Source organism: Cryptococcus neoformans, chromosome 3, assembly GCF_000149385.1.
Source record: "Cryptococcus neoformans var. neoformans B-3501A chromosome 3, whole genome shotgun sequence".
NCBI classification, from domain to species: Eukaryota; Fungi; Basidiomycota; class Tremellomycetes; order Tremellales; family Cryptococcaceae; genus Cryptococcus; species Cryptococcus deneoformans.
Genome location: NC_009179.1, coordinates 1,276,936 through 1,290,718, shown reverse-complemented (window position 1 = coordinate 1,290,718; position 13,783 = coordinate 1,276,936). Strand labels below are relative to the sequence as shown.

The 13,783-nt window shown below is 45.1% G+C and overlaps 5 protein-coding genes across 5 annotated transcripts; 3 read left to right on the top strand and 2 right to left on the bottom strand.

Moving 5' to 3' along the window:
* Positions 1-3,437: 3,437 nt before the first annotated feature.
* CNBC4470 (hypothetical protein) lies at positions 3,438-4,548 on the top strand (the record flags this gene model as incomplete). Its single annotated transcript, XM_771299.1, has 6 exons — positions 3,438-3,505; positions 3,575-3,680; positions 3,749-3,877; positions 3,949-4,168; positions 4,217-4,333; positions 4,397-4,548. The coding sequence occupies 6 exons, from the start codon at positions 3,438-3,440 to the stop codon at positions 4,546-4,548; spliced, it is 792 nt and encodes a 263-aa protein (XP_776392.1).
* A 282-nt stretch (positions 4,549-4,830) lies between these two features.
* Positions 4,831-6,318, bottom strand: CNBC4460 (hypothetical protein; the record flags this gene model as incomplete). The annotated part of the gene is made up of 8 exons (XM_771298.1): positions 4,831-4,892; positions 4,944-5,006; positions 5,065-5,194; positions 5,250-5,624; positions 5,691-5,770; positions 5,836-5,910; positions 5,963-6,198; positions 6,302-6,318. 8 exons carry the CDS (start codon positions 6,316-6,318, stop codon positions 4,831-4,833), a joined length of 1,038 nt encoding a protein of 345 aa, XP_776391.1.
* Positions 6,319-6,820: 502 nt separating this feature from the next.
* CNBC4450 (hypothetical protein) lies at positions 6,821-8,028 on the top strand (the record flags this gene model as incomplete). The annotated part of the gene is made up of 5 exons (XM_771297.1): positions 6,821-6,975; positions 7,037-7,116; positions 7,170-7,290; positions 7,357-7,419; positions 7,488-8,028. The coding sequence occupies 5 exons, from the start codon at positions 6,821-6,823 to the stop codon at positions 8,026-8,028; spliced, it is 960 nt and encodes a 319-aa protein (XP_776390.1).
* A 224-nt stretch (positions 8,029-8,252) lies between these two features.
* On the bottom strand, positions 8,253-9,598 carry CNBC4440 (hypothetical protein; the record flags this gene model as incomplete). Its single annotated transcript, XM_771296.1, has 3 exons — positions 8,253-8,771; positions 8,828-9,081; positions 9,130-9,598. The coding sequence occupies 3 exons, from the start codon at positions 9,596-9,598 to the stop codon at positions 8,253-8,255; spliced, it is 1,242 nt and encodes a 413-aa protein (XP_776389.1).
* A 574-nt stretch (positions 9,599-10,172) lies between these two features.
* On the top strand, positions 10,173-12,078 carry CNBC4430 (hypothetical protein; the record flags this gene model as incomplete). Its single annotated transcript, XM_771295.1, has 15 exons — positions 10,173-10,190; positions 10,268-10,303; positions 10,371-10,387; positions 10,442-10,464; positions 10,519-10,646; positions 10,699-10,727; positions 10,781-10,884; positions 10,944-11,149; positions 11,210-11,361; positions 11,410-11,485; positions 11,539-11,630; positions 11,690-11,814; positions 11,874-11,928; positions 11,982-12,002; positions 12,054-12,078. 15 exons carry the CDS (start codon positions 10,173-10,175, stop codon positions 12,076-12,078), a joined length of 1,107 nt encoding a protein of 368 aa, XP_776388.1.
* Between the last annotated feature and the right edge of the window lie 1,705 nt (positions 12,079-13,783).

The following is a 13,783-nucleotide window of genomic DNA, read 5'->3' as shown; positions in this document are numbered from 1 at the left end:
ACTTTCCGCGATCAATACAACAATGTTTATTATCACGTCATGGCGAACTATGGGGGAGACAAGCATGATGTTGAGGCCGAGGGGACAAGAAAGATGGTGAAAAGGATGTTGAAGATCGGCTGCTATGCTGATATACAGGACGAAAATGAAGAATGGCGGTTTCCCGATCAAGCTATGGAGAGAGAAAAAAGAATGAAGTTGTATGAACGACTGTTTACTCAGACGGTGAGTGACAAAGACAAATACTACGTAGGCTAAATAAATATTGGAACCGAAAGATCTTCTTTGGACGGACGGCCTGAAGAACTCGAAGAAGGTGTACCTCCACAACAAGTCTCAGCCGACGGAAACAAATCTGCCTTCCGGTTTACTATATGGAAAGAAGGCCCCTATATATGTGGTAGACATGCACCCTCTGAACAATATTTTTGCAATGAACTATCCGACTCGGACGCCCCGTAGCTACCGATTGATATAAAAATATGCATGCAGTTGGCCAATATGAGTCCTGCAGACGGTGAGAAAGGAGAAAATGCAATCGGTCAGATTGCTATGCAATCTTCCAATGAAAATGGCTAATAGCCTTGCTTATAGGGGCGTTTTTATTAAGGTTTATAAGTACTACTTTGGAGGTGAAAGAGGTGAAAATAGGGCGGGCACACTGAGTTAGGCATGCAATAAAATAATGTTCCCCTGAAAGAATAGGCACATGTGGCCTCCCTTCTTTTTCGTTCGCGTCTCTCCTTTCGCCTTCCGTCGTTATTTGCTTCGATCATGTCCCCAGTCGTCTGGATACATACAGTAGATGCCTTATATCATTAATCCTGTGCCGTCAACAATCCGCATCGTGGGCCGACCAATGAAAAGTTTCAACGAGGGAACCTCGCTTTATTTCCCGCAGACATGTGGGGGATTGAAGTTCCGGATCGAACGTTTGCAGACATGGAGTTCCCGACCGTTCACCAGCAGCTGCAGTCTAATGACGCGTTAGGGCACAACGAAGGATTCCACCACCGAAATCTCATCGACAGTCTCATCAAGTATGCCATAATATAATGGTGATTCGGGGACCCTCGTTAAACCTCAACATGCCATCGATAGCGCGAAATGACGATGGTTCGATGTCATGGTCAATTGGTGAAAACAAGTGTGTAGGCGTTGCAGCTCATTTCACGTGCAAGGCCAAGAGATTTCCCGGTTTTCCACATGAATAAGATGGATCCCGGTAAGTCAAACTGTCCACATGCCCCAATGTTGTGTACTCTCTTGATGCTCCCTCTGTTGATGTGGGGAAGTCGGCTCTCTCCGAAGGCGTCGGAATGATCCCCTTTCTCCCGGCCTGATCCCCCGCTCAAATCGAAGCGATTCACCTGACTAAAGACCAGGTCTGAATGTAATATTTCAAGATCCATGCGCAACAATCAACGTATGCAGACCACTCATGTCTTTAACCCTTGACAATGCTGTTCCTCGGACACTCTGCTTTTGCAATCAGGACATCTTGAAGTGCTAATTCTTCAGAATAGTTTGGCGACCTTGGAGAACATCTCAAAATTCTCTCGCCAATGGAATTCCGCGTCAAGAGGTAACGACTTTTGGATATCTACCTGCACTCAAACGCTTGTATTTTTCATATTGCAACTTCTAAATCAGTTATGAAAACTTAATTTGCCTTGTTGAGGATGGCTCAATTTTCCATTGCCTTCGCTTTACTCAAGTTGCTGATCTTAATTCTACTGCGAGATTAGAGCTGATGTTGGTCCAAATGGGCAATGTGCCTGAGACAAATTTCGAGAATGTCATCATCAGCATGCGCATTGTGTCCAAGGTGCCGCCTTCAAAATTGTATGAGACATGATACTTCACACGGCTGTACCGGCGAAGCATCGCTGCTGTTTGATCTCGAAGCCTCAAAAGAATTTGCAGCAAGGGAAAGTCTCTTCTTTCATGGATATGAAGAGACATCCTTTCCCCTCAATCGTCTGAGACCTTCTGTGGTTCTTTGAGCTTTTTCATTTAGAACTTCGCGACCCTCTGCCCAGGTAACCAATAGGTGCATGCAATCATAGACCGCTTCTGCGCTCAATCGATTTAATTACCTCTTTTTTTGCCACCGACAGTCCGCCGGTCGAGTGACTTTGCCAAAGTCACCACTTTCCGCGGATGCCGAACAGGCCCTTTTAACACGCTCTCTGAAGAAAAATCACTTTCCGCCAAACTGCGAGATTAATAACAGTAGGATTAGAATCCAAAGATGTTAACTCCATTTTGCATATATAGGGCAGCAGGTGGTGTCGAAATAAAGTACACGCCAGCCTGAGCACTTCGTTATTTCGCAGATCAATTTGACCCCTTTTTTGGCTTGAACCGTTTGAGTTCGGAGTGTTCTTTCGCCGACTAGATTTGTTCATCTCGTCACGCCTCCTGCGGTTGGATTCTCTTTTTGCAACATCGTTGTGGTGTTCTATCACTATTTATTTATTCTTCGCACTATTTATATAGTACGATGAAGAGGTTACTACCCAAATCTCCAGAAAAAGCGAGAAGTTCCATGTCATGACATCAGGCAAAAATCGATAGAAAATCGATGTCAAAAGGTCGATTTTTTTTTAATCGATTTTTTTGTAATTAGGATTATTAACAAAAATCGATCAAAAATCGATGGAAAATCGATGGTTAATTAAGCGCCAAAAATCGACGATTTTTGGAAAAATCGGCGATTTTCGAAAAAAAATCGCATCGTGAGCTTCCCTTTACTATCATAACGATCCCGGGTCTCGGGCCGAGTACAACTACTCGGCTTGTGGTACTGTAGAACAGTTATTAAAAAATAGTTCATTTCAGATTTACTACTACTTGTGTTTATTTCGTTATCTTTCCTATAGTTATGTAAGAGCCATGTCATTAAAAAACAAAGGGGGGAGCGTAAGGACCCGTCAACAACGAGATTCATCGGCTAATAACAAGTCCGTCCTTCCCCCCACTCCCAACGGCAAACTCCCAATTTCTGAGTCCGTTGATTTGTTGTAGCTTCAATGCACTCTTCGTCATGATCTGGCCTTCCCACCATGTGTAATATAAAGCAATGATTGATTGATATGTACATAGTAATACAGCACTTGTTTTCGAATAAAAGTCAACGTGACGCTTGATGCTTATTCGCTTATGCTTCCTGTTCAGACTCGGTATCTTTTCGGCTAGTCCGGAACCGGGCGGCATGAATTCTGTGATGCCGGCGGGCGCAGTAAATCATGCCGACTATTCTGGCTTCCGTTCTCCGCGGGTCCACGCAAGGGCGCGGGAAATCGGCCTTCACTTATATAAGCTAAAAGCTTAACAGAACCACTGTCCACTTACCCCACTCCATCCCAAATCCCGACAATCCCACCAAATAACGAGTCTCCTCCTTTGTATCCTTGAAAAACACATTATACAGAATGGAATCTAAGACTTTCCTCAAGAACGCTCTTGCTCAGAAAAAGCCAGGGCTCGGTTTCTGGTGCACGTGAGTGAACACTTCCTTCGAATGAGAGTAAAAAGCTAGACTATCAGATGTTGACCTGTTTTGCTGCAGTCTTCCTGGAGCCGCGACCGTAGCTACAGCCCTTTCGGCTGGTGGCTTTAACTGGACTCTGATTGATGCCGAGCACGGCATGATTACGGACAAGGATTATTTCGAGGTGCGCTTCCAGATTCCTAGATTGAGTTAAAAGCTCTCAAAGTCAAACTGGTAGCTAACGTACACCAGCTTGTTACCACAGTCACTTCTCTTGGAGCCTCACCAATTATTCGAATTCCCTGGAACGAAGAATGGATGATCAAAAGAGCTCTAGATGCTGGAGCCCAAGGAGTCATGACTCCAATGTGTCACTCTGCCGTGGGTGTTCATTTTTAGCTCATGCGTTTTTCAAAGTTTTGACGTTTTCTCATCCGTTGTTATCGTCACAGGAGGATGCTAAGAGAATTGTTTCTTACTCTAAATACCCTCCAACCGGTTCTCGAGGCTACGGCCCGATGTTTTGTCCCCCGGTCTTCGGATGCAAAGGGTCCGACTATGATGCAGGGGCAGACAAAAACCTCCTAGTTATCGTGCAGATTGAATCCAGAAAAGGAGTCGAGAACGTCGAGGAAATTGCCAAGGTAGAAGGCCTGGACTGCTTATTCATCGGTGCGTAGGACTGCACATATTTGATCCCAGGTTGATTTACTATTGTAGGTCCATTTGATCTGTCAAAGCAAATGAACGTCCCCTTCGGTGGAGAGGAACATGAAGCCGCGATTGAGAAGACTCTCCAAGCAGCGCACAGTGCTGGCAAGATCGCCGCCATCTTCTGTGAGTATTCTACTTGATGAAACTGCATGATATACATGAATAAATATGCTTATATATTTCTAGGTTCCAATGGTGAAATTGCCCGCAAACGCCTTGCTCAAGGCTTTGACATGGTATCAATAGCTGTTGACAGTTCTTGCCTAGCAGCGGAAATGGAAAGACAATTAAGCTTGGTGACGGGTGAAGCAGGTAAAGGTGACAGGTCTTATTCGTAGTTTAACCATGCTCTTCTTGAATGCACATGTAATTTTGCCCGAAACCATGTCTCACTGTCATCTCGAGGTACAATCGTCTATTAAATCTGCTTCACAGATGTAAAATGCGAGAAAGGAAAAAAGAAGGTATAGCTGATAGGACCCAAAGCCCCAGCATGAGAAACATGATTCATAGGTAAGGAAAAATTGAGTTATTTTATTCTGTGGTCCATAATTAAAAGGAAGACTTGACGCCCGCACCCTCTTACTGCAGTTGCAAAACACAGTCACATTGTTCACAGCTTACACCTTGACTTCCGCCACCAGGGGTTCCCCATTGGCGGCAGCGATTGCATTGCGTACACCTAGTCGACACCGTTAGGGCACAGACATTTGAGACATGTTATCAAACTTACAACGCTCAGCCATTGCGTTTCGTGTATCGTAATCTGCCGAGCCCAAATGCGGAAGTACCAAACCTACATTGCTCTGTCAGTCGAAGGAATAATCCGTTATGCGATTCTATGAGGTACTCACAGTTGTCCAGGGTCAAAAGCGGATGGTCGGCGGGGATATCAGGTTCTCCTGTCAAAACATCTAAACCTGCCCCGAAGATTTGACCTGATACTAATGCCTCATGCAAATCTTCAGAATTGACGATAGGACCCTGCGGCGGAGATCAGCCATGCCAGTGCGAGTCTTTATAGTCTTCCATGCCTTACTCGCGCAACATTGACAAGGATGGCTGACTTCTTCATTTTCTGGAGAAAGTTTTTGTTGACCAAATCTTTGGTTGAGGGATTTAAATCGCACAGGACTATGAGTATGTCTGCTTGAGAAGCGAGAGTTTCCCTCTCTTCTCGCCTGACTTCGACTCCGAAAGTTTTTGAAAAGCCGGCATCAATTTCATCCTGGTTATCCCTTCGGTAGGAAGAAGTATACAAGATACGAGGAGGCTGTTCCTTGTTAGTGAAGGCAAGGAGTCTTTGAACTGTTGCCTGAGATATGCGGCCAAAGCCTAGGAAACCAATAGTAAGAGATGGATGGCCGATTGATAAGCCACAGTTGACAAAAGGAGCCCATGGTTGTTGTTTCCACTGTAAAGTGCCAGACGTTAATGGAGTTTTCACAGCTACATGGCGTATTTTAAGTTGGGTGCTCACATTACCACTTTTTACCAAGTTAATGCCTTCCCCGATGCGGCGTAGAGTCGAGAGTACCAGGATAACTGCAATGTCGGCGACTAATCAACGGCAGGAGGTCAAGACCATTGGCAACGTCCTTCCTTAGTTTGAAAATGATACCCACCAGCATCACTCAGGACACCCGGGGTGTGACCTATCTTGATTCCTCGCGCATTGGCGGCTTTCACATCGATGTGGTCTGCATGGGATGTCAACAGCAGTCACCGAAAATGAACATTGGCTAGTCTCACCATATCCAACAGAGAAGGTAGAAATACAGCGCAAGTTGTCATTGGCGGTTGCAATGAGTTCCTTGTCGACCTTGTCACTGGGCTGGCTATGCATAATACAAGCAGCATAGACTTGGGGATCCGCCAGGTGATTGAGTACCCATTCTCTAGAGGGCGGAGCATCATCTGGATTGACAATAAGGTCGTAACCAGATTGGCGTAGGATGGTCATAGCATGTTCTCCAAGGTTACGGGTGCTATTTAGCAGACAGTATATTGTAGGCCAAGGAAGGCGGCAGAAAAATCAGTTAACATAAGTGTGTCATATATGAACTCTTCTCGAGACTACTATAGACTCACACGAGGATTTTGGGCATATTGTTGGCTGCTGGCAAAAAAGCACGATCGGGATGAATGTTAGTTGCTTGTTGTTGATGCAATGAAAGGAATCTATAGAAGACAGATCGAAGTCCGTCCAGCAGCAGCAGCGTATCAGACTTCAGATCTCCTTCACCGGGCCGAACTATTCCGATGATGATGATTGAATAATGGATACCGCCGCTGCTGCGGTCGCCGCCGTCGTCCCGTCGTTCGTCGCCGCTCGCACGCTCGTCGTTGTTGCTCGATGATGACGATGGGAATCAGCGAACGACGAACAACACATCAGTTTACGTAGTGCAACCAGCAGAAGAGCGGAAACGACTGACGAACAACACCACATCTACTCCTGCTGTATTTTTACAAAGAAGTATAGCGAGTTAAATTGTTTCGCCGTAAACATACTAGTTATCCTTTGTATGCGGTGATCACTAGCGCAGCGCAACGTACGACTAGAACTCTTGACTTACTCTATTCCATCAGCATCTGTCATCCTAGACCATGTTCGACTTCATCTTCACCTTCTTCCTTGCCACTGCAATATTGGCCGCCGTCATGGCACTGTCGGTGGCCATTACACTGCCATTCGCTGGTGCTCTTGTCAGGTGGCGCGCAAATTACAATCCCCTTGCGGTGGGTTTAGACCAAGAATCCCGGCAAGCATACATAGTATCTAGTTCCATGTGGCGCGGCTGACAGGATGGTGTCATACTATAGTGTCGGACCAACACTTACCACGCTGTTCGGGACTATGAAACGCATCAAGAGACTTGAAGGCTGGCAAGGATTGTGGAAAGGTAAGAGACTCATTGCTAATCAGTTCCGCTCAACTAAAAAATAATGCGAGTAGGAATGTATCCCACCCTGATGTACTCTACTCTCCTTTCGGTACTATCAATCGTTTTTGTTGGGGGATCCGCAACGAAAGGACCGAAAAACGCGTACAGCGTACCAGAAGCTGGAGGCGTTTTGTGCGTATGAGCCGTGCTCGCTCTACCCTCTCTCTATCTCTAGTTTTCCTCTAACGCGCGGCGCAGAATGGCAATTTTTACGATTCTCCTCACCATAATCAGCTTGCCAATGACCATCCTCATCAATCGGTATGTTCTTTTTTTCGGACTTTGTGCCTAGGCAGCAATGTACTGAGATTATCTGAACTGTCGGACAGCGCGATTATCACCCCATACAAACTTCCCAACTCAGTTAAGGGATCGCTGCGCATCCTATTAACCCCCCTCGAACTGTCAAAACCCTATACGCTGTATCTGACACCTGGTCTCCTGGCCACTACAATGACTCATGTCGTGTGTGCCACGCTATTAGCCAGGACAACGCGCATTTTTTTCTTGGGCGTCTCCTCGGTGACCAACGATGAGACGGTAGGGAACATCGCTTGGTGGCGTTGGATCCTCTACCTTGCCTGGCAATGCTTATCCACTCTTTGGTTCACTCCTCTTGAAGTCATCGCCACGAGGCTATCAGTGCAGCCAAACAATTCTGGTGATGCTTTGTCTACTGAAGAGGAAGCTCCTGAAGGAGTTTCTTTCTGTGGAGCTGGTGAAGATGTGATTGGTTTGCGACCTTCCACTGAACCGTATTTAGGTATGGCCGATTGTGCAAAGAAAATCATCGAAGAAGAGGGGTGGGCAAGTCTCTACCGCGGATTTTTATTCACCATGCTTGGAAGCGTGTTCGGGAGTACAGTATAAGATATAATACCCGATTCCTCAAGCAATTACCAACCATGCATGTTCTATCAACAAATCTGGTCCTACTCTACTGCATTTGTACATAAAACCGACCAATGAGAAGTATTTGCACTTCCTATAAATATCTTTTTACAGACAACATTCAGGAACAGAAAATGAATCATGGGAGAGAAAGAGAACGTGAAGTCAAACGCAGCCATAAATACAAGCCCAATATCGCCCCATCAATGATACTCCATTGCAGGTTGCCTCCCAATAAGCCATCCTACCTGAGACACAAACTGATCGCGAATGGGAATGAATGCTTCTTGAAAAGAAGATACAAGTAGTTTCGCTGGCGAAGGGTTTCCAGCCGTAAGTGGAGTCGAAGACGACCAGTGACTACCCGTCCCTGGTGCATTAGAGGCCGAAGGTATTGATGGTGAAGGAATCCCGCCAACCAGCTGTTCCAAAGTGTCATTCCAGTGAGCAACGGCAGAGTGGGGATACATTCCCCCTCTGTCATTAACATCGGAAGACAAATCTGATACCCAGGAGGTCCAGATAGTGAGAGAAAGTTTGGCAAGGTCAAGTACCAATGACGCCGGCGGGGGAGAACTTCCATCCAACTGAGAAGAGGAAGGTATATAAGAGAGAATCGTTAAAAGATGCCGTGTATGCGACTCGAGAAATAGGAAGAGAGTTGGGCAATCGATCGCTGGTTGCTGATTGGCGGAAGTGAAGCATTTGATGTAAGTGGCCACCTGTCATAGCATTGTTAGCAATTGCATAGGGTTGTCATACACATAAATAATCTTACAGTTCGACAGTACACCTCGATGTTATTACTGACTCGATCCCACCTGCGAGATTCGGCCAGAGCACCTGGATAGAATGACACATTTACAACAGGACCAGCCAGCTTCTCGATCTCCGCAAATAATTTCTCCATTTCTTTCAGGCATGACCTGAATTCTAGCTTGGGCATTATACCCAAAACTGTCGAGGACAATGAAGGGTCCCGTTGCAGCAGTTGAAGCAAGATAGGCAGATGGGCAGATGGAGGTAAAGCAGCTAAATAGGGCGTCAGACAACCCATTTCATAGGGGTAAAATGACTTACCTAGCATTATTCCAACATCCATACCTTCTGCGGACCGTTCATCCGAGGTTGAATTTTGAAGCTTTGACCTCTTGACCGTCTTGGATGCGTAAGAAGGATCGGTTCGCATGTTTTTCGGAGGTGGAAGATGGCCGAGGCGACTAGCCATAGGTGTAGGGGAACGGGACCTAGGTGACTGAATGGATCCGGTTGGAGATGTCGAAGGGGATCGAGATCGCCTCGTACGTTTGAGAGATCCGGTTGGCGGTGTGAACGCTTGATTTGGTCTTGGCCGTGCGAAAGAATTTTTGGGAGGTGAACTGTGGGCCGGCCCAGCCATTCGATGGGGGGAATGGGCATTGGAAGTTTGCGTACAAGTTTCTGATGGAGCTGTTGAAGGTAGTCCGAAGCCGAAGGTGAGAGGAGAGGGGCGGGCAGCAAAAGGGAATGGAAGGGACGAAGAGGGTTGTTGAGTGAGTGGATGGGCCATGACTGAGCAGTGGCAAACTTCGGTTGGGATAAGGGGGGAAAAATATGTATACTATACGGCTATGTCTGCTCCAGCGATGATGAATGGAATGTTGAATTTAAATTTGATCGCACAGGGACCGAGTGATGGATTGAACGCTTACAGGTCTTTGAACCATCATTCGTTGTTGTGTAAAGCTGTTCACAGACATGTTCCTTTACGTAATTACAAATAACCTTACTAATGAGTAAATTTGAAAAGTATTTACTCATAAATTAATAATCCATTACTTGATGTTATGTATATAATTACCCCGCCACCGCCGACAACGCCGACGACAAATAACCAGATGGTACGTTAATAAGTAAGTATATGCTACCAGGTGGAGCACATCTACGTTATTAATACTTAATTAATAAATCATAATTAAATCCCTTCTCCTCGTCGCGGCCTCCTCCACCACCACCTTTTTTGTCCGTGCTAAAACCATATCCTATATTCGGCTTTTCTTTGTGCTCAACACTTACTAGACAATTAACAACATCACAGGTGCATTGAGATTACCTGATAGCCACCAGAAAAAAGACTTTCCACCATGACTACTATTCAAAAAGTAAGTAAAATAATCACTCCTGCGTCAGGCCTGGTTGTCTTAAAAACTGAGAGGAATACTTACCTCTTTCCTTGTAGATCAAAGACATTGAGGATGAAATGGCGAGGACGCAGGTATGTCCCATCAGGCCGTCATGTGTAATCAGCATTTGCAAAACATACTTAATCATCTATTTCTTAGCGAAACAAAAACACAGAGTCAGTATAGCGCCTTCTTACATCTTCATGTCACTTACTTACCCTCTGCGATAGGTATCATCTTGGGCAACTCAAAGGTAACAGTCTTAGTTTATTAGAAAGAAGTTCAAGCTGAACCATCTATTTCACAGCAAAACTTGCCAAACTGCGACGAGAACTTATCGCTCCCTCGGGGGGTGGTGGAGGCGGACCGGGCATTGGCTTCGACGTCGCGAGATCAGGTCAAGCAACAGTAACTGTTATCGGATTTCCCAGTGTTGTACGTGTATGGTTATCTGTTGAACGCACTATTCATAGCAGATATTTTGCAGGGCAAATCGACATTTATGTCAAAGCTCACGTAAGTCAATGGTTCCTTGTATATCGGTGTGAATGTAGCTGATTATCCGATAGCGGAACTCACTCCGAGGCAGCCTCTTATGAATTCACGACATTGACCACTGTTCCTGGACAAATGACTTACAATGGAGCTCGAATACAGATTCTTGACCTTCCTGGTAAGATTTGTTTATCGTTTGCAAAGACGATTCTTGAATAACCCTTCTTCCATTTCAAGGTATCATCGAGGGTGCCAAGGACGGTAAAGGGCGAGGTCGACAAGTCATTGCTGTCGCCAGGACTTGCAACCTTATTTTCATTGTTTTGGACGTTCTAAAACCTCTCAATGATCTCGCTATTCTCACAAATGAATTGGAAGGCTTTGGGATTCGCCTTAATAAAAAGCCACCGGCAATCACGGTAAAAAAGAAAGAAAGCGGTGGCGTATGTCCCTCGTTGTCCGCGTTGTTTTTTCAGTTGAACTGACCTTTCCTCTACAATCAGGTCGCCATCACCAATACCGTCCCACTTACAAAGATTGATGCTCAAGAAATTAGGGCAGTATTGCAAGAATATAGGATGAGCAATGCTGCTGTGTCAATTCATCAGCCCGACGCCACTATTGAAGATTTTATTGATGTTGTTGAGGGTAACCGGTGAGTTCAAATTGGATGTATTCCATGGGCTGTTGCTAAAACCTCTAGCGTCTACATCCCTGCCATTTTTGTTCTCAACAAGATCGATGCAATCAGTATCGAGGAGCTGGATTTGCTATATAAGGTGAACCACAACATGACCTATGCTGCTTATACTGACTCAAGAAATCACTTCAGATTCCCAACTCAGTCCCTATTTCATCCAAGCTATGGCTTAACATTGATGAGTTGCTTGAAGTTATGTGGGATAAGTTGAATCTTGTGAGGATGTGAGTGCCATTTCACTGTATTTCTTGCTCAAAAATTGCATATCACTCACAAATTGCAGTTATACAAAGCCTCGAGGTCAGCAACCTGATTATTCTTCTCCGGTTGTGTTGCAACGCGGAAAATGTACTGTCGAAGACTTTTGTAATGCAATTCATAAGGAGATTGTCAAGCAATTCAAGAATGGTGAGTCAAAACTCAGATCAAGCACCATTAAAGACTCGTTGACCCTTTTGCCGTAAAAGCTATGGTCTGGGGAACATCCGCTAAACATGCAAGAGGCCAAAAAGTCGGACTTGAGTATGTTGTTATACATTCTTTCATAATCAATTTACTGACTTGACAAACATCAGTCATGTGTTGGAGGATGAAGAGTAAGTTAAAGATAAAACCAGAAGAAAATCATCTGTACTTACCAAGCACAGCATCATCTGTATATTCAAAAAATAGTTAATTTTGTTAGACAGCTGTGGACCATGTATCAGATAATTATCCATTGTGGTATTTCATTTTATCTCTATCCATAATTTTCCTTTTCTCTTTGCCAATTGATTATCTCAATGCCAGTTTGTGATAGTCAAGCTTTAAAGGAATGGTCACAACATAGAAAAAGAAAATGTGGATATATCCTGCTGTTCTCTATATAGCTTAATTGATGGTCGTATTACCATCCAACATGTCTATAGTGTTTGATCAGCTGGAAGTGAAAGGCATACAAGGCAAGACTGTTCGACAATCAATCGGATCTGTTTTGAATAATCATCATTATTATCACCACCCCATTCCCTCTACACATTTTTTTCATCCATTTTCATGTTAAATGTGGAGGTGGATATTTGAGATTGGTCTTGATCAACCTAGCAAATTGTAAAGAAAGAGAAAGAGAAAGGATGCTTTCTCAGCAGTGGTGTAAAGAGGGAGGCAAACATGCAACACTGAAACATGTTGAGTGAGATTGGGTATGAGGTTGCGAAGATAGTTCAGTAGATCAATGAACTAGCATAAAGCCTTCAGTATTGTGGGATGTGGGAGTTGATCGATGTATGAAATCTGGTGGGATCAGGCAGGATCTGAGCAGAAGGATAATATGACCAGGGAAAGGAGTTTCAGAGAGATAGAATTGCGACTTTTCACGAGAACAGCGCAAGGCACTAGAACAGCGCAAGGCACTAATATGATGCAAAACTTCAAGGACACTCACACTATCTATTCCTGTAGAGGTGTCACGAGCCTGCACAAAGAAGAAGAGATAAGAGATCATAGGAGGAGGTTACGTAATAGGAAGGCAAGATCCAATTCAGATAAGAAGGTCCAGCTGGAGGACTCGTTTAGTGGGAATCCCACCGAGTTAGAAAACTTCCTAATCTCCTGTGTCCTTTACATGGACTGCTACCCAGGAACCTTCAACTATGATAAGCCAAGAATCAACTTCATCATCAGCCATTGCCGGCATAAGGTAATGAAATCCCTCTGCCCGCTGATGAACCGTGCACAGCAACCGGAACTCCTCCAAAATTCCGAGGAATTCCTTAAGTACCTCCGTCGCCATTGGGGAGACCCAGACGAGAAGGGAAATGCCAAGAGGGAAATGCGCAAGCTCCGCCAGCAGGGCTCAGCAAGCAAGTTTTTCCTAAAATTCAACCAATTGGTCGCCATACTGGGATGGTCCCCTGACTCCGAAATACTGGTGGAGAATGCTATCGACAAACTGGCTGGGGAGCTGAAGGACGAAATCGTCAGACAGGGAGAATTAGAAGTAAGCTCCATTGACCAACTGATGGACTTTGTAGTTCCTCTGGACAACTGACTCAGAGAGCGCAAGAAAGAAAAGTGCGAACTCCAAGCTTCAACCCAAAAATTTCCCCGCAACACAAACCCCAACATGCCAAAACACTCGCCATCTCAAAACGCTACTGCTAATCAAACCAACAACCCCCCACCCCATCATATTGGTCCATTGTCCAGCAAAGAAAAGGATCACCGCTGAGCAAACAAACTCTGCATGTATTGTGGAGATGCTGGTCACCCAGTCGATACCTGCCCTAAGAAGGGAAAGATTCGGCCCGACGGGGATAGGAGATCTCTCCAACGGGCAGTTCCCTACAATTTCTCCACGACTGTCTGCAATCAATATACCCCAGGTGTCAAGTTCTTC